At 44.7% G+C, this 19,137-nt stretch overlaps 1 protein-coding gene across 1 annotated transcript in view; it reads left to right on the forward strand.

Annotated features, from left to right (window-relative positions):
* Window positions 1-18,826, forward strand: part of LOC135916603 (fatty acid synthase-like) — a 170,527-nt gene extending 151,701 nt beyond the window's left edge. The window contains exons 24-26 of the mRNA XM_065450033.2: window positions 6,081-6,324; window positions 13,314-13,547; window positions 17,760-18,826. Of these exons, the coding sequence (XP_065306105.2) occupies window positions 6,081-6,324; window positions 13,314-13,547; window positions 17,760-17,947 (666 nt within the window). The 3' untranslated portion in view covers window positions 17,948-18,826. The remainder of the gene's footprint in view (window positions 1-6,080; window positions 6,325-13,313; window positions 13,548-17,759) is intronic.
* The last annotated feature ends 311 nt before the right edge of the window (window positions 18,827-19,137 follow it).

A 19,137-nucleotide genomic window follows, 5' to 3' on the forward strand; every position in this document is an offset into this window, starting at 1 on the left:
TTGCTCATAGGGCTGTGGATGATTATTTTTTCCAATGCTTCGATGCTATAATTTATTATCAATACTTGTCGCTGTTGAACTATTTGCTGTCGTGTTCCCTGCTGTTAGCCTCAGCCTTCTATTATATAGCTCATAGTTTCAATTCAGCCCTAAGTCGAAGCCACGTAGTGTCTGTGCCCACGGTATTCCCCGTTGTGTGGCCTACGGTGTGAACCAACGTATGCGTACGACGGATACCAATACTGACTGTGACATGAAGCGGTATGTCAATACGATGTCATATAAAGCGACAAATGTGGAATAAAATGTATCACCATTGACCACACACACACACACACACACACACACACACACACACACACACACACACACACACACACACACACACACACACACACGCACGCACACACACACCCGCACGCACGCACACACACACACACACGCACGCACGCACACACCCGCACGCACGCACACACACACACACACACGCACGCACGCACACACGCACACACACACGCGCTCGCACACACACACACACACACACACACACACGCACACACACACACACAGCTCATGAAGATGTCGGTAAATTGTTTCGCATGCACAACGCCAGTAAGAGGCAGCAGCCTATGAGAAGACCAGACAGCAAAGAAAAGCGACAGCAGACGACAACCATCGTCGTGTTATGATTCGCTGAATATACTTATTTCAAACACTAGACTAACATCAGTCCCGGTTGAAAAGACATCACTAACAACTTTCAGTCGCTTCGCGAAATGTACTTTCCTTAGTTTCCTCCTCTTATTTAAGAAACTTTTCATAGACTCTTGTGAATTCAGGGAAATAATTTTCTTGCAGCCTGCGATAGATATTTACGGTGGTCCGTGCGTGTTGCATAGTAGTCACGTCAACATGGTGGTAAGAAAATATTCACCGACGATTACGATACTCCTTAATGCGGAATTAAAGCATAGCTGTATAGGTGTTTTCAATTGGCGATATATTGGCTGGCGCGGACAATGTGCCTCGTGCGGGACGTTGAAAACGGAACGAAGCGTTACGAAACAAGTAACACTCAAGCACAACTATAGCAGCGAGCAAAGTCGCCGATCGTCGAAAATTTCATGTGGAGGACAAGTGCGTCGGGTTTTATACATGCCTTGTCGACGGTTCCAGTGCAATCGCTGGCGCCTGCCTATATCTTCCATAAAGTACTACACAATTCGCGTCGCCCATACAAACAAATTAAAAATACTATGGCGCCGTATCGTAGTCGTGTGTGGCACGCTGCTTTCCACTACTGCATCTAGCGCACAACACAAGGACAGAGTGAAAACCGATGAAGACAGACGATATCTTCGTCGGTCTTAACTCTGTTGTGGTGTTGCGTTGTGCGCTAGGTGCAGTAATGGAACTCCAACATGCCCAAACGTACGTTATTTCAGCTTTCCTGTTCACCCTTTCGCCATACTATCCTCTTTCACTTTCCTCCTCATGGTAGCCTTGTAGCCTCCTCCTCCACTTTCCTCCTCGAACTCTCTACTTTGATCTGCTGCTGCACTCCGCGTTCCCTTTCATCTTTCGCTGGGCTCGTTCACCCACTTACGCCGAGGAACGACGCCGAGGCATGTCGACGCCCAACGCAGGAAATGACGCCTGAATGCTACGCTCTAAAAGCCGGCAACAGTGGCCTAGCATTGCGACATGAAGAATGTGAAGCATGGTTGACGCTAAGCGCGGTCACTAAAACTCGGGCTATCTACCAGCAATGTCAGAATTTACGTCGCTCAAATTATGCTGCCTCGTGCGCTTTCCCGGCGGCGAACAGTTTGATCACTTAATTAGTGCGTTCGGACGAAGCTACGATGAACTGTCGCTGCGATAATAGCCACCTGTATGGCACATGCCTCCGGGCCCTTGTGCTTAAAGGCCTTGGTGAGGCAGTAGTTCCACCTGTAGCAACATATTTTAGCAGGTAACCTTTTCATAGTCTCCGTTTCTCATAGCATATGTCATGTATCATTGTCTATAGCTTTAATAAGAATATACTTACTCACTTTCCAACGAATATTTAAAAATATACTGCCACGTACTGCAACGTACTGCTGACGCCCACCGGATCCTTGGTCATCACTGGTAACTTCAACGTGCATCATCAGCTATGAACCACCAAGATTGACGGCAGCCTAACGTATCGACGGAGCACTTGCTTTGACTTGGACTGATTTCCAAGCACTTTGCTGCGTGCGCAGACAGTGTTCCCTCTATCCCGCTTTCTTTCTTTCTGTTCCCCCTTTCCCTTCCCCCAGTGTAGGGTAGCAAACCGGGTGCTCGTCTGGTTGACCTCCCTGCCTTTCCTCTCTTTGCTATCTCTCTCTTTCTCTTTAGGCCCATATACAGCTGTGTTTCATTCACGTCTCCATGATTATTATGAATTTATTAATGGCAGTCTTGATCATTGCCTCAGCGCTCTTCAGCCCCTCCTGGCCCTTGCGCCACTAACCTCCAATCATCAGCATCCCATTTGTGTGCAATTAGTGGTGTAAGAGAATATGGCATGAATTGTGCTGTAGCCCTGAACGAACTTCCCATCAAGGCCGTGGTGCTTGTAGCATACAGCTCACAACTCTAATTATTTTTCATGTGTAACTTCCGTATTTGCGTTCAGCCACAGCACACGTATCCACATCGTCTCAGGCTTCGAGTCAGCCTCAGAGATAGTTGCCGCTTCAACACGCGAGAAAAGTGGAAAAATATTTATCGAGAAATCGGTCCTGCAATAAGACACAATCTCTCCAATTATAATAATTGTGTGGTTAGGAGAAGTGTTCAAGGTGTTTGTTTGGGAAGGATTAAGGGCGATGAAGAAAAGCGAATATCTGATCAACCTGCAGCTTGCCGATGACATTGTCATGTTCAGTAACGCTGGGAAGACGTTGGAACAATTGATTGAAGACCTTGACCGAAAGGATAAGAGTAGGCTGAAGAATAATATGGGGAGGGGGGGGGGCAGAAGGCAAATCTATTGTTGAATAACCTGTCAAACAAACAAGAATTCATGATCGGCAGTCAGCTCTAGTGTGTGTGCAGGAGGAAGATTATCTAGGTCAATTACTAACAAAGAACGCTGATCATGAGACGGAAATTTACAGAGGAATGAAAACAGGTTGGAGTGCATATGGCCGGCATTAACAAAACTTGATAGAGAGCTCACCGCTGTTGTATTGAAAAGAAAAGTGTACAAGCATTCCATTCTTCAAGCAATAGCATAAGCTGTGGAAACTTGGATGTTAGCAATGAAGCTCCAAAACAGGAAGCACTGAAGCAAGCAATGGAACGAGAAATTTTAGGCCTAACGCTAAGAGAGAGGAAGAGAGCGGTGTGGATCAGAGAGCACACGGGGGTAGTGGTAGTGGAAATTGAGGAAGAATAGGAGCTGGGCATGCCACGTAATTCATAGGGTAGATAGTAGCTAGTCCATTAAAAATACGGAGTGGGTGCTAGGGGAAATGAAGCACTGTCGAGGACGGCGGTAAATAAGGTTGGGTTGCGAAATCGGGAAATTTGCAGACATAATTTGGAATCACGTAGTGAAGGTTAGAGGTAATTAGAGACCGCTGGGAGAGAACTTCATCCTGTAGAGGACATAAAAATGCGTTGATGATGTTTTACAACATCCATTACTCCTCCGGAACCTTAACGGACTGTTACGCTAGAGCTGCAGTTGACTTGGTACGGCGAGGGTGCATTCACATGTTTAGAGAGAGGCTTCGGGCACCGCTTGGATACCACCACCTCCACCTTGGCATCATACTATACGTGCAGTCACTGCTTTGAACAAAGTGTGTTATTGTCGCAAGATCGACGACTGAAACCGATTTGACCCGAAGGCAGCTGGGACTTTGAACCACTGTTTGCTTCGTGTGTGGTGCTATACAGTGTTCTGACGGGTGCTTCAGCATCTGGATGATGTTGACTGATTAACCTTGGCTTCTATGAGGCGCCACTTTGGTTATGGCAGACATCGTAGTTAGGGGCTCCATGCCCTGAAGTCACCAACCATTGATTTATTACCGGTCTCCAAAATGTACGAGAACGCGCCTTGTGCATTTCGCCTCTGTCGTAATGCGGCGGCCTGTATCTGCAAAACAAGCTCTTGACTTGGTGCGAGGCATCATCGTGCTTTCTCAGCTGAGGAGAAGCCAAGAATAAGCGATGAATGCTGATACGATGTCAAGGTTTGACAGGCGGCGAAACTTGCTGTTGTGGATATTACGTATTGAAGTTTTCTGTCATAATTTGCGCTTGTAGGTAGCCACGGATTCGTTGTGCATGTCTTTAGGGCTGCTTCTACAGCTATCCATGCCCTCGACAGTGATCCCATGCGAAGACAGCGCGTGTTTCATTGTCGGTTGGCGGTGGACGATATCGTCGTCCAACACCTTCAGCGGTACTGGCTGCCGACAGAGCGGATATTGTGCCTACGCGCGGCGTTAGAACTGCGCCTGCAACCGTGGGCAGCGCAATCACATAGCGCAGCCACGAACGTACGGGTGCTGGGCGTCTTGCTTTGAGGCCATAGTACTATATATTATGGATCTTTTTTTTTTCATTTCCATAATGAGTATCGAAAGAAAGACATTTAGTAGCTTTGTAATACGGTGCTGGTGGGGATGTGTGCAGGTGGGGTTAGCCTCACAGACATGGCCGGCGATTGCTCCGACTGAGCGTCCCTTCCTGCGCAAAATATGTCACCATGTGACCATCAGTCCTGTATCTAGCCGAGATGTGGGAAGAATGTGTGACACTTCCGCTGCAATTGCTCCGACGACAGCGCGGTGACAGGCGACAGTTCTTGCGCTTGTCGGCGTTGTAGCAGACATCCAGGACGCGGAAGCTGTCGAATGGGGATGTGCAGTGATTTGCCGTAAGAATATAGGCTCAACTACATGTGCATGACGTCCGATGAAGCTATCAGTTGGCCACACCTATTTCATTTCTTGTCGTTTAATCGGAGCTTTGATTCCTCTTCGTTCTTATACAACGTAATAAGTTAAAGGCACTACCACTTCTGTTGCACCTTTAGAAATTGAGTTCGTATAGCACAGCTTAGTGAATTTCGCCACGGGTGGGTGCTCCAGAAAGAAGTAGTTTCATTGCTTTATGGCACTGAAACAAGGTCGAAATGCTTCTATTGGTCTGGTGTATTTCACGGTAATAATATGTGTGGGCATACTTTTCTTCAGCTATTAATATTTTGAAAGTAGTTTTTTCACCGCTTTCTCTTGGCAGTTTGATCATTTGAAATACTCGCGTGCGTACAGCTAAAAGTTTGTTTGCGTATATTCTAAAAGAACAGAAACGCCTGCAGAATAAGGTACTTCTGAAGCCGCTAAATGTGAATGACCCACCAAAATATTGCATGTAGTACATGTACGAGTTTAAGGAAAATAGCATCTCATTGCTTATTTTTTTCGACATTCATACGTCATGAACAATGTTACAGAGATGTTCACTGTAATGCGGCCCGATTCGTTGGCGATCAATATTGATTGGCACTGTGCTACGAAAAAGCGAGAAATGGCCCAAAAAGTGGAATGTGTTCATAAACATTGCAGGAAGGCTTCACGCTGAGACGTACTGCTCTGTTCTCTTTTACGGCCCACACGTTTACCAGGAAGACAAGTACATTATGGTTTTCTCTTGCTTTATCTAATTGCAGCAGCTGGAGAAGCTGTGCATGCGACTGGGATTTTCCAGTCTTTGTTACATATCGCTGTATTTTGTGCAAAGTGCCATTGTCATTGTTTAACCAAAGACATGAAGTAATGCAACTGAAGGAGAACAAATTAGTCAATGAGAATATTATTGCTTTACAGATCTGATAAAGACACGAGGACAGGTGCTGGTTGAACCCGCCAATGGTAGCGAATATTCGCAGAGCGTTTATTATATATTTATTACGGAAGAGAAGTTCTATTTCTCTCCTGATACACCGAAACCTAATTCAACAAATAATGCCCCCCTCCCCCCCCCCCCTTCCTCGTTCACATGCCTGCAAAGTGTCGCATTCTCTGCAGCTGCTCCGCGACGGGCTCCTTGAAAACCAGACAGCCGAGGCCTTTGAGACAGTCTTCAGAATAAAGATTGATGGGACCCGACACCTGGATGAAATCTCGCGCCAGGCGTGCCCTGAACTGGACCATTTCGTCGCTTTCTCATCCCTGTCTGCCGGTGTCGGCAACGTCGGACAGACAAACTACGGCTACGCTAATTCAGCAATGGAACGCATTTGCGAGCGGCGTGCTGCACGTGGGCTACCCGGTAAGTCATCCGCATTTCTGACACCTATTTGCTGGCGAAGCAAAAGAATAGCCCAATAAAACGCACTATATGAGTGCCACGCTGAGACCTATATCATTCGCGAAATTATTACCTTAACGACGCATCCCCGCCATGGCTTTAGGCCTAGATGGAATGAATTGGTCCCGTGAATTTTAAGAATGTGACGTGTGCTCTTAAAGTAGCCGAAAATACGTCGCTGCTTGACGCTTCACTGTAATGATAGGTTAGCTTACGTTCGTGTAGTAGGAGGTGTAGTAGAATATTCGTGTTGTAGCTTGTGACAACGCAGATGATGTAACTTCCTCAGACTTGGTGCACTCCAATATCCAACTTCTGTTTAATCAAAGAAAAAATTAACCTGCCTTTAGAGCTTTGGCGATATGCAAGATCGCATAGTACCGTAAGTTTACGTGGCGACCATTAAAATGTTGCAAAATTTATCGTAGCAGAAGGCTAACGTTGAACTGCGTATTTCATTTGTTAGCTGACGCTTGATTTCTTTAGTTATTTTTGTACTTAACGTATTATGCAGTCGAAAGACCAAACGAGAGGGGCGGTAAGCATAAGCGTCTCTACTGGGGAGCCAAGGGGTGCACATGCCCCCTCCCCCCCACTGTCATAAGTGGGAAGGGGGGGGGCAAAGTATGTAATTTGCCCTCCCCCCTTTGAGAGCGGCCACTGTAGGCTGCATGCTGGAAAGTCGAACAAATGTACAGCTGAAGCAAAATATTCTTTCTTAATAGAGAAACAGACAGAGAGATAGAGAGCGAGATAAAGATAGAGAAAGGGAAGGCATTAGGGAAAGGCAGTTTCACCAGATGAGTAATGCTTTTCTTTATCACGTGTCCTCTGCTTGGTCAGCGAGGATTGTCTTTTGTGTCTTTTCGGGACACCCTGTTTGCGGACGACGCGCGAGATCCACCGTGCACGCTCGCATTGTGGGGAATGCCTGGCGCTGGGCAGCTCCCGCCGTAACAAATATCAGCTTGCGCAACTTGTATCGCCCACAGTTTCTTCACCACTATATCCATATTCGAATCAGCTTGCTACATTTAACCTGCGGGTGAGGGTGTGGTAAGCATAAAATATTACAATCAACGACGCCCAGCGATTCTGTCCTTGACGGCACGAAATAAGTGAATTATGAGATGCTGGAAGCATGTATCTTCGTTCAGAGACAGCCTACGTAACGTTGCAGTCCCAGTATCTTATCATAATCAACAATCTAATCAACGTCTTACAGGTATAGCTGTCGAATTTCATTTTGTTGTCACGACGTATCGTAGATATGTTCCTGCAAATGAGCTTGGTCTAACGTGCATTGCCATTTAGATACCAATAGAACACTAACTTGAATGTTTTCTAACGGCACATATCACTTCTGAATTTGACAATTTCATTTTCAGGCTGTTTCTAAGTAAGAGCTACACTATTACGTGTTTACCGGCAGTACGAAAAACAGCATATATTTCGTATTTTGAAAAAAAAGGAAGCCCTCTTTTTGGTGAAATTTACTGAAAATTTGCATTGTGTAGGTTGCTTATGTGCACTGAAAACAGTTACGGAACAGTCACATTCTACCAATTTTTATGCGTTATACATGCCATTTAGCTTTCTCGCCCCGGTATCCTCGGTAAAATATGCGGGGCACGGTGCATATATTTATTCGAAATATGATGCAATGTTGTGAGTGACCCGCGACATATAGTCATTCAGTGTAGGTTCGTTACAGTCCTTGTAGCAAGTTACTCATTCAAGCCTTCCAGGTTGTCATACTGCCGCTTATCGAAATGTTTCCCAGACTCCTAAAACAAGAGCACGAGAGATGGTTGAATTCTCATGAAAGAAGTTGGAAGACGCTTAAACTTTGCCATTAAGGGTGGAACGCAACAGCAAAGATCCCTGACTGCTTTTCAAGCTTCCGGGCAACTGCAGCTTACGTAACCGTAATGTTTACCGGGAAACGCTGGCGGCGAACGATATGCACGAAAGCGAGCTTTCTGGCAGAAACGCGGTCTTTTGCGTGGGCACATCTCCTGTTATTGGCTTCGCACATTTAATCTTTCATTCTGCGAAGATCTAACATAAAATGTATGTGTTGTCGGTGTTTCTTTTTTATGCGAAGCATACTAGCCGCAGAACCACGCTCTTCCTTGCTGCGCCGCGTGTGGCCGCGTAGCTACCATATGACGTCATAACAGCTGCAAAAGTGGAGGCTCAACTCGTGCGCTCGCTTGCGGCCGCGTAGCTACATAGCCGGGTCTCAGCTCGTGCGCTCGCCTGCATGAGTTGTTTCTTCGTCTAGCCGAACCAAATATAGCCAAGCAACAGCAGTTCACCAGGCTAAACAGTGGTTCAACAACTAAAATAAAGGCTAGTATGCTTCGCATCCTGGCCTTAACCTTAGCTAAGCCACAGCCATTTTTTTTCATTGCATTTGTTTATGGGCTGTCATTCTCAAAATGCTGAGGAATAACCTTGTAAGGAATGAAACAGAAGCTATGAGCAGCTTTGGTGATATGATAGTGATTGGGTGTGCGTGGTTGGAATGTTCGCGAAAAGACGGTCGACGCTGGACGCGGGATGCCTACGCCGGATTTTCTGAGACACGGAGCCCTTAATGGTATCGCGTTTATCAAGAGAATTCTAAGCGCAATGCGTTGCGAAACTTTCATTTTCCTGCTGTTAATTCAAATATTGCACATAATTACTAAACCCCCGTTGTTCCTCGTGATTTCGTGTATCATACGAAATGGGTAGTTTGTTTCCCCAGTATCCTCGGTCAGCTAAAAATTGCCTATTGTTTACATCGGAGGAAAATTAGGGGCATGGTATGGCAATGCTTAGGCAATGTTCCAAATGCGCGAGTTAAATGCGTATTTTCTCGTACGATGTGTATGCAAGTGGTCTATAGCGTTACGTCTGCTTTACGAAAGGTGTAAAACTTGATGCACGTCCAAGAACCCCAGGTGGTCCAAATTTCCGGAGTTGCGCATTACGTTGTGCCTCATAATGAAATCGGTATTTTGGCACGTAAAACCCCACAATTTAATTATTGAATTGTCAGCGTTTTAAGTGCAATGTGTCGCATAGTTTTACCGTTTCTGGCACATTTAGAAGCGGTACCAACTACTACTGAGCATTCATCTTTTTACTTTTTCATGCGTGATGCATTAGTTTCGTCTGGTGTCCTCATTGAACTAAAGGAGGCCACTTCGTTAAGTTCGGTGACTGTAAGGTCAAGTTAATGGGTGATGTGCAGGTGAGGTTCAAAATAGATGGCTAATTGGAGCTTTCGCAATAAATAACGTACGAGAGCGTGTCTAACGAGCCAGGAACAATTGGACCCACTGCTCTGGCAGAGCTATAAAAACCACCAAGACGAAATTCAGCAAAACATGGTGGTACGCTAAGGAAACTATCTGTGTGAAGGTTAATGCGGTTTTATGAAGCACAGCATTTGTGAAAATGTCTTATTCAAGTCTTAGAGCGTATGATATGGCCGCTATCAGCTATGCGCCTCAGTGTGCTGAGAGGTGTAGGTTACAACAGGTTTACATTTTGTGGAAAAGGGAGGGGGAGTCATGGTAAGTGCAATGTGCAAATAAATTGTTGCGTTCCTGGTACAGTTTGAAGTATAGCCAATACTTACTGAGCCGTTGTTTTTATTTTCCTATTTTTCAGGCATCATAACACATTACAGCTTGGTTTCAGCGATGTCCTAGAGGAACTAAACAAGACGTTTCGTTTATATTAGGCAAAAATAAAGGGGACCTTATGGGCAATCTGTGGGTAAACTTCGAAAACATGGGTCTAATTATGACACTTTTCAGTAAATACACATTCAAGCGATCTGGAACTTTACCAATGTGTTCTACGAACGAATAATTCTGCTGTTCCCTTGAGAAACTTTGAACTCAACTGATAACAAATCTAGCGGGAATTGAGTGGCGTTGGGGCAGAGCGGGAGGACACTATACTAAATCATCAAGCCAGCAACGAATTAGCCCATCTAAGTTTGTGAACGATGGTAAATGTCACAGTGAGGTAACATAGGTGTTGATGAGTTACTGGCTTTTGAAATATTTCCAACAAGAGGGTATGCGATATAATTTTAAGAAACGGAACCTTTTATTGCAGCTGTTGGAATGAAACGGCTTTACTGGAAATAGGGTTGTAATTCTCCAAGGTCGCCGACATCTACTGTCTTTTGTTATGAATATTGCAATTGATTTTTGTTGATAATACTTCGTTGCGTATAACCTCGAAAATACCATTACCTAAACTGGCGATGCATTTATGCTGTAACATTAGACAAGTACGATTATTTGCCTAATTATTAAATTTGTTTGTCGCAAATGTGCGTTTAATGTGAGCTGCACTGCTGCTACTGGGCGGGAACCGGGACCTCTGTGAGGCACTCATTTACTTTTGTTCCTTCATGTTCTTGAGATTTTATATACTTGCAAGAAGCAAATGCAGATTCAAATAATTTTTCGGGCCACCACGTGTGATTGATAAATGGGTCTCTTTCTTTTAAATATAGATATAACTGGCAGGAGCATTTCCAGGCTCTTTCCCTTACTATTCTGATATGATTCCAGGCGCGTTTTCGCTTTCGCCGCCGCCGTGTTGTTCCGCTTAAAGTCCAAGGGCAATAACACCGTCGCCGCGCGTTGGGTGCTGTGTGTTCAAGTGAAAGTGCGCAAGGCTGAGCCGACGATCGCCGCTCCATCTCGCGTGCGCAAGGGCGCAAAGCGGGGAGGAAGCGCGCCATCTTCTGTCGCGCGCAAGGAACTGGGGTGGGGGAGGTAAGGGGGGGGGGGCGTCGTAGTTCGGCAGCAACTGCTTTCAAGACAAAGCCCGGGCAAACGCGTGGGCTTTGTCTTGAAAACGATCAGCTTTGGGGGCACACCTTGAGTGGGTCGATGGCTCGCAGCTTTGAATGTGCTGTGTTCTCGCCGCTCAGTTTGCGTTGAACCAATAGACAGCACAAAGGTCACTTTGCTCGCTGCTGCTTCCGCCGCGCTTCCTTACTCCAGCGCTTTCACAGCGAGTGTTTAAAAGTTCATATGGCCGATAAAACTACTTTGCTTACTTTCTACTAATTTGTAATTTGCTATCGCAATCAATGCTTCGCCTCTCGGGCTAAACTGCGACATTTTGCAGTAGTAATTCGATATATATATATATATATATATATATATATATATATATATATATATATATATATATATATGAGAGAAAGGTCACATGGTGCGCAGTTCGCCCCCCCCCCCCCTCGAGAACTGGCTGGTACGCCACAGGCGATAAGTGGAGATAGTTAACAGAAAAGTGCAAGTTATGCAACCAAATCGAGAAGCATTGTCAATCAAATTGAGTAATAGGCGAGCAAAGGTCATTGACATAGTTGTGAGTAACGTTTACACAACTCTGTAAAATCAACCCTATGCTCAGGGTGCAGCACATATCAGGATAGAAAGCATGTCTCGTTTGCTCTCAGCTGACGGCAAGCTATAGTTGATCCCTTCGGTCCGCAAAGAGCCTAGATTGAAGGAGAGCGCTAAGCCATATATTACCAGTGGAAGGTCTACAAATTACTGAACGTTTCTTAATTCTGAAATAGAAAGAAGAAGCAGGCATTGAATGAATAACGGTTTCGTTCCTTGATAGCTTACCGGTATTTTTGTCGTGTTTTACTGGAACGCCTCTTCATCACTCCAGCTAGGCTAGTGAAGTCGTTTGAGAGCTGTCTCAAAGCAATGCCGCCGCATAAAAACAGCGTGTGAAAAAAAAAATTGCCTTTAAAGCCAAGCTGACTAGGAACACACTGCTGCAGTCGCACTGAAGCGACGGCGCTTCAGCTAAAGACGGCGTAAAAATAATTCTACTGAGCAGGATTAAGAGGAGTCAAATGATTTTATACATCAAATACTTCAGTTATTTCAATGTAGTGATGACTCGAGCACACATTTTTTATATTGTTAGGGAAGGATAAAAGAAAAGAAAGGAAGAAGATGATCGTGAGACGCTGGCTGCTGCGTGCTGTTGCTGGTCATCTATCTTAACCCCATTGACTCTGCTTTTATATACGTTGTAAATACAATGTATCTATACTCCCAACATCCTCTTAACAATATCCCACACAAATATTTACAATCTAAACAACAAGCTATCTTTCTTCCTTGAGAGCTCTTGTCGCAGACGAGTTTATACGGGGTATCCCAGCTAACTTTAGCCAGAGTTTAAAATTACGGGAATGCCACGTAGCTGGACAGAACCAAGCTAATGTTGTCTACTGTCGCTTCGAGATACTCCAAATACTTTTTTGATTCCGCCTTATTAGATAATGCCAAAATAATTATATTCTCAAACATAAAATTAGATGAAAAGTATTACTAAGAAAATTGTACAACGAAATGAAAACTTCCCCATACAGCTTTCTGTTACTCAATGCGTGCTACATATTTTTTTTTTTGCGAGCGTGAAAGAAGCCCGCAAATGCAACCAAAGGGCCTTGAGCGGCCAGTCACACTGCAATTTTGCGTGCATTTGCTGGTTACTTTCACGCTCGGAAAAACTTATGTCGCATGTATCGAGCAACAGAAAGCTGTATCGGGAGATTTGCATGTTGGTCTACAATTTTGTCGTTGACTCTTTTTCATGACTACTCCTCACCACTATTATTAGCAGTGATCCAGTGAATACACAATTGCGAAACCTTGGTAAGAAGTATGAAGTGTGGTAATTGTTACCAGTAAATACAAAACAGAATTTTTGCCCTGCCATTACTATAGATTTACGGAAAATACCCCGCTGCATTACTTATCTCTCTCCATCACCTGCAACATCTGTCTCCGGAGAAGTCTGTATGTGTCGCGTAACAATCGTGCCTGTCTTGACCTTTCTTTTTAAGTGGCTAAGACTATCTTGGAACTGCGGCATCTAAGCGACGTTGAATACTGCAGGGCTGGCTATCCAGTGGGGCGCCATCGCTGATGTGGGCGCGTTCCACGAGGCAATGGGCGACGACGCCACTATCGGCGGTACCACGCCTCAGCGAATCAGCTCGTGCATCAAGTTGATGGACCGATTTTTGAACCAGAATCATCCTGTCGTTTCGAGCTGCGCTAAGGCAGACCTATCCACCGAGGACGACAGCAACAAGTGCGACCTCATCGAGGTGATCGCACGAATCCTCGGTAAGGCAGACTGACTTGTTGAGTTGGTCACTCTGAAGGCATCGAGCTTCGTATAAATGTGTCATCAATAGTGTTAAAATATATTTGGCTACGCTTTGTGAAAGAGTACCGCTGCTGTACAGCTCCAGCCATGCGTGTGCAAAGGCATTTCTGCGTTGCTCAGCTCGATACTCTTGCCCGGAAGTGTGGGAGTCGCCCTGGCACTCGTTTCTATTGCAATTGAGTTGCGCTTTGTTTCATCACTCTAACCGCGATGTTACGCTCGGCGAAGTGACCGTATGTGCTTGCTAAGTGTGTGTTGTGTGTGTGTGCGCGCCGCTTTTGAGGCATCAACACAGTTACGAAAATGACTCCTATCGGGGCGCGAGTCACTGCATCCGTAGAGTTTCCTGCAATAATTACTAGAGTGAACTCTGTGCTGAAATCGTTCAACCCCCATGGGAATGAGGAAAAGTGCGTGGATTTTGCCTTGTTCATTCATGCGTTCTTCTGGCTTTGTTTATTACACTTTATGTGCCTTCACTGTTGAAGATTTCGGAGCAATCTATACTTTTCCAAGTGCAGAGGACGCCGCGAACACGTACAATAGCTTTTAATTGAAGCGGTTCAGCTTGTCGACGTGGCCAAATCGAAACGCGTCAAGCGACTGAAGGCATTGGTTTGCCCGCGATGAATTCATAAGGGCACTTGCCACTTGTCACTTATCGATGCCTGCTTCCATGCCGTAATGGTTTCATTATCGAGGTTCTGTGCTTGCGGTATTGTTTTCAAATGCTGCCGTCGGAAAGTTTTAATAATGTTTATTTAATGATTTGTTATGCAGAACTTTCGCGAAAATGACGAGCTTCCAAAATCATGAAGCCGTTTGAAACCAGAAGGACGAACTTTAGGAAAATCCATTTATTTCCTATAATGCCCATGCTGGCTGATCCGCCCCCATTGCAGCTCCCGTAGACACGTACGCCAGAGTTCCCCCTGGTAATTACTGCATGAAGTTCCGTGGATGTAATGCACGCGCCACGCCATGCAGCGCGGATTTGTTTGGTGTGGCTGCGACACATTACCCACGGAAGCGTCTTAACCCTCACCAAAACAATGGCAGAACGCAGCAGAAAATTTACGAGTAAGTGCCGCCAACGTGGACGTTACCTGCTTCACGTCGCCAACCAAATGTTTAAAATACGGCTCCCTTCACAAGTATCCGCCTTCATGTTGCCCATTCAGTGACGCTAGTAAGTTGCGGTTAAATCTAACAAATGGCTAAGTGGCCAATGCCAACAATTTGTGCGCATGGTTGCCAAAAGGGTTGACTAATATCTAAGTTAAATGAGGGTACGTGTTATCTGCTACAGGTTACTTCAGTGAAGATTCCCAAGTAAATGCTTACGGCTGAAAATATTGCTAAGTGTTGCTCCTTTACAAAGCACCACTATTGTAAACCTTACCAAATAACTGCTCATTTGCACGCTTACAAAACTGTGAAATTGTGCCCCTTTTCTGAACGTCCCCATGCTAAGGTTGAAATACGAATGAAAAAGTGCTTCCGGATTGCACCCAAACCAAAGCGCACTAGCTCGCCCCCTGATAGCAGAATTTCCGTTTCTGATTTCGGAAGTTTGAGTACAGCGCAACAAAAATAAAAGTAAATAAATAAAAAAAATCAAGCGACGAGACTAGGAATCTTCTTAGTGAGTATGGTGCAAGACACGGACAACCTCTTAATGTCGCAGCCATTATTACCTTCAGATTTTCGGTTTCATCGTGCGCTTCTAAACGAACGGAATCATTGTGACCTTTATTTATTGTAAGTTCTAGTAAAGGTGTAGAGTTAGTTGTCATCGTTACAACGTAATTGCTGCAGTAGAGGGTACTCAGAAGCGTTTGATAATGTACCATTTATTACAAATATGTAATATTTTGCTATGCTTCAATATTTCGAGGGAGCGGGTGAAAGAGAAGAGCAGAAGCTGGGAAGTTAACCGCAATAATGTCCGGTTGGTTGCCCCACACCGGGGAAATGGGAAAGGGGAAACAAAGATGGCAGGAAGAGAGAGGATGGAAGGAGAGAAGGAAATTAGCGGTGAGTTCGCTGACGCGTGTGGTCTTGTAGAAATTGCAGTACTAGTCACAGACGTTCGCACAAGCCCGTCGTTCTCAAGAAGCACAAAAGCGCCTTCACCGCTTTATTCGCCGACGGACGATGGGGGCGGTGTTCCACCAGCAACTGCACAGAAAGCGGCGGCCGATTGTCCAGTTTTTGGAGGGCGTTAGCACGTTCTTGTCTTTCTGGGGCATATCGTGGACAGTGACACAGCAGGTGGTCGACATTTCCAAGCCCCTTATGCAATAAAAATACACAGCAATATTTTCCGTAACCTCCAAGCAATGCACTATGGTCACATGAAAAGTCATATCTGCGCGTCAAGCTGACGTGTACATGACAAGGCAAATCGTAACACGCAGCTTTAACTAAAAATTGTGTTTTTCCGCATGTTCAGGAAGAACGATTTAGCATGCATTATACTGAACAGCAAAAACGCAGGTCATGATAAAGTGAAACATCTCTCATGAAATCAAGTCGAGGAACTGTAATACATCGGGGCATAATTACTTCAAAAGGGATATTTTATGACCGTGACTCTATGAGAATGAATGAATTTTTAACATAAATATGTACATGAATGTTCAATTATCTAATGGCTTGGCGTCTTCCTTCTTTATGAGTAAGATCTGTCCACATTGTGGGCGCAGCCAGACAATTATTCTCCATGACCTTCTGCAACAAAAGATTGTGGTGACAAAGCACTTGTGGCGGCGCGCATGCCAATCACTCCTGATTATAGCTTATCCGATAAGATAGGCGCAATCAATCCAAGATGATTCAGAACATATATCTCCCTTAGAATGTGAAGAGAACTTGCGCTTGAAGTGCTCAATCAACCTCACTTAGACAAGACGAAGGGTGACAAAGCAACATCACCGCAAGCTGGCTTCATATACAACTTGTTATTCATTTGTACTTTTCTATCGTTCGCTTTTAGGGCTATTGTTTCCTGTTGCCGTGTACTGATCGGTTTTAATATGCACCAGATATGATAATTTCTGTGGTTGCCACTACTCGGGCGGTTGAAGAGCCAATCAATATCCGGAATCATCGTCGACGGTCATCGTGTGATTGGTTCTGCTGCCATATTTTATAATAAGGCTGTAGACGATTGAGCAGTTATGACGTTCTAAACCATAATTTTTGGCGGTCGGAGGTATAGTACGAAGCGAGCGTTAATCGCCTGGAACACTATTCTCGCTCCCCCCCCCTCCATTCTTTGTTGCCATAGGCAACTGAGCTCTCAAAAGACAACAAATTGCAGTCACGGGATCTTCTTGAGCGATCCTGAAGATAAGCGATAGAACAGTCCAAACCACGAAGAAACTGAGAAAATGTTAAGGCTGTCGCTTCGGAGAACTTCGGTTTCTAATATTACACGCAACAGCTATTTTTTTGGCTCATCCTTTTCAGAAGGAGGCTACTTTTCTATAAGAAAACTTGGCTGGCCGAGTTGGCGGATCCTGTTGTGGCGGCTGGGATTTTGATCGCAGTTGTCATCCATTATGTGCGCCATAGTCTAATATTCTGAGTACACGAAAAGATACTACCTGCAATCGCATCGCTCATGCGGCAACAGCCGAGCAGAATGTCTCACGCATGTCTGTATGTCACAATTATTCTACGTCTTAGGGATAACTGGAATACAGCGTACTCCGCGTTCCCAACATAACTGCCAAATGAACCTTGCGACAAGTGAGGCGCTGACGAACTCGTTGTGTGTCATTTTGCTTAACTATCTTACCATACTGAGCCCTTTCTTGCCTTCATCCGTATCTTATAGAATAAAATATAAAAGTTTTGACAGCGCAGTGGTCACCCACCTAAGTATCATATAAGAAATTTGTATGTTTTTCTCGTGACCTCTTTGGAGCACCTCGAAACTTCTAAGGTCCTAAACTAAAACTAAACTACTAAGCTCCTAAACTAAGCTAAAATAACGTGTCATGTAACCTTTAAAATATATGTTCATAATAATCATCAGCCTGTTGTTATGCAGAATACATTACCAAGGGATCTTCAAATAAATATAAGGTATTTGGCGCTAAAATTAGCAGTAAGGGTTACCAGATGAAGAGTGCACTATTGTTTCTCTACTGGCTTTGCAGGTGTCAGGGAGCCAGCAAGCCTGAACCCCGCCATTTGTTTCACCGAACTTGGCATGGACTCTCTTATGGCCGTCGAAGTGAGGCAGGCAATCGAGCGGCACATCGGCCTGACGCTATCCGTGCAGGAGATCCGGCAACTGACCATCAATGGGCTGCAGGAATTGAGCGAAAATACCAGAGTCAGATAGACAGCTTAAATACAGCTTATGGACAACAGTAGCAAGGATTTATGAAGTGGACCCTAAAAATATCGCATGCAGTAAATTTCATAACAGATAATCCCACAATGGTGGCATACTGCCTTGCCATGAAAAGAAAACTTTAATTTTTGCAAGACGAACGTTTCTAGCCCTTTCCTTCTTATATGAATGTTCCTACACTACATATACAGCGAAACACATGTGTAAGGATCTCCTCCTTCTCCTACCCAATGCCTTTTGGTATTGTCTCTAACCACTGCGATTTTTTTTTCGTCATCACAGTGATCGCTATAACAAGTGGCGGGTGTGCAAACAAAAGACAATAAGGCTACTTTCACAAACACACGCACACAAAGCAAAAATGTTTTGAGAATGCCTGCCCACTTCTAGCCTTAAGCCTTTGCTGCGGATGCCTAATTGAATGCTTCCAAAAATGGAAATGAGGAAGCTATACTGCACCACGTCATATTACAGCGTACTTCTGAATCTCACAAGTACGTTGCGCTAAAGGGGCCCTAAAGACAAGAAATAAAGTATATATTGCGAATAAAGTGGTGATCCAAAAATCTATACTTACTACTTTCGTGGTAGTAGGTTGTTTAGAAGGAGTGAAATCGAAGGTCAAATTGGAAGTTTTTTAATTCGGTGCCGATACCAAGGCGCGCAACGTAATTGCGGTGTCCTATAATTCAATCTTCTTTTGTTTAGTGCTTGGGACATTTTGTGACTCTAAATGTTGTTAAAGCTTGGTATATTGAGTCTGTCGCTCACTTAAAATGCAATCATGTGCATTTTTATCGTCAAAAATTGACTAGCCGCGAACACACGTCGCAAACATTGATGACCTCAGGGCGTGCGAAAGCTGGAAATTTCTCGTTGGGCTCATCACTTTCGTCTTGGCGCCTTTTCTGCATTACGAAATATCTTTTCACGATAATAGAGTCGTTTTAGTGATATGCATGCGTAATTTACAAATACAGCCCAGCCAATATTTATCTTTTGATTTGAGGAGACATTACCTTGAGAGTAAAAAAAGACATGTCACCCTTCGATGGAACTACCTTTCAAGTATGTCGAATCGTGAAGCACGCAGCCGTAACGTGGGAGTTTTATGCTTGAATGGAGGAGGAGGAAATAAAGAGAGAAGGCAGGGATGTTAGCCAAAAATGCGTCTGGTT

This window comes from Dermacentor albipictus, chromosome 2, assembly GCF_038994185.2.
Source record: "Dermacentor albipictus isolate Rhodes 1998 colony chromosome 2, USDA_Dalb.pri_finalv2, whole genome shotgun sequence".
Classification (NCBI taxonomy): domain Eukaryota; kingdom Metazoa; phylum Arthropoda; class Arachnida; order Ixodida; family Ixodidae; genus Dermacentor; species Dermacentor albipictus.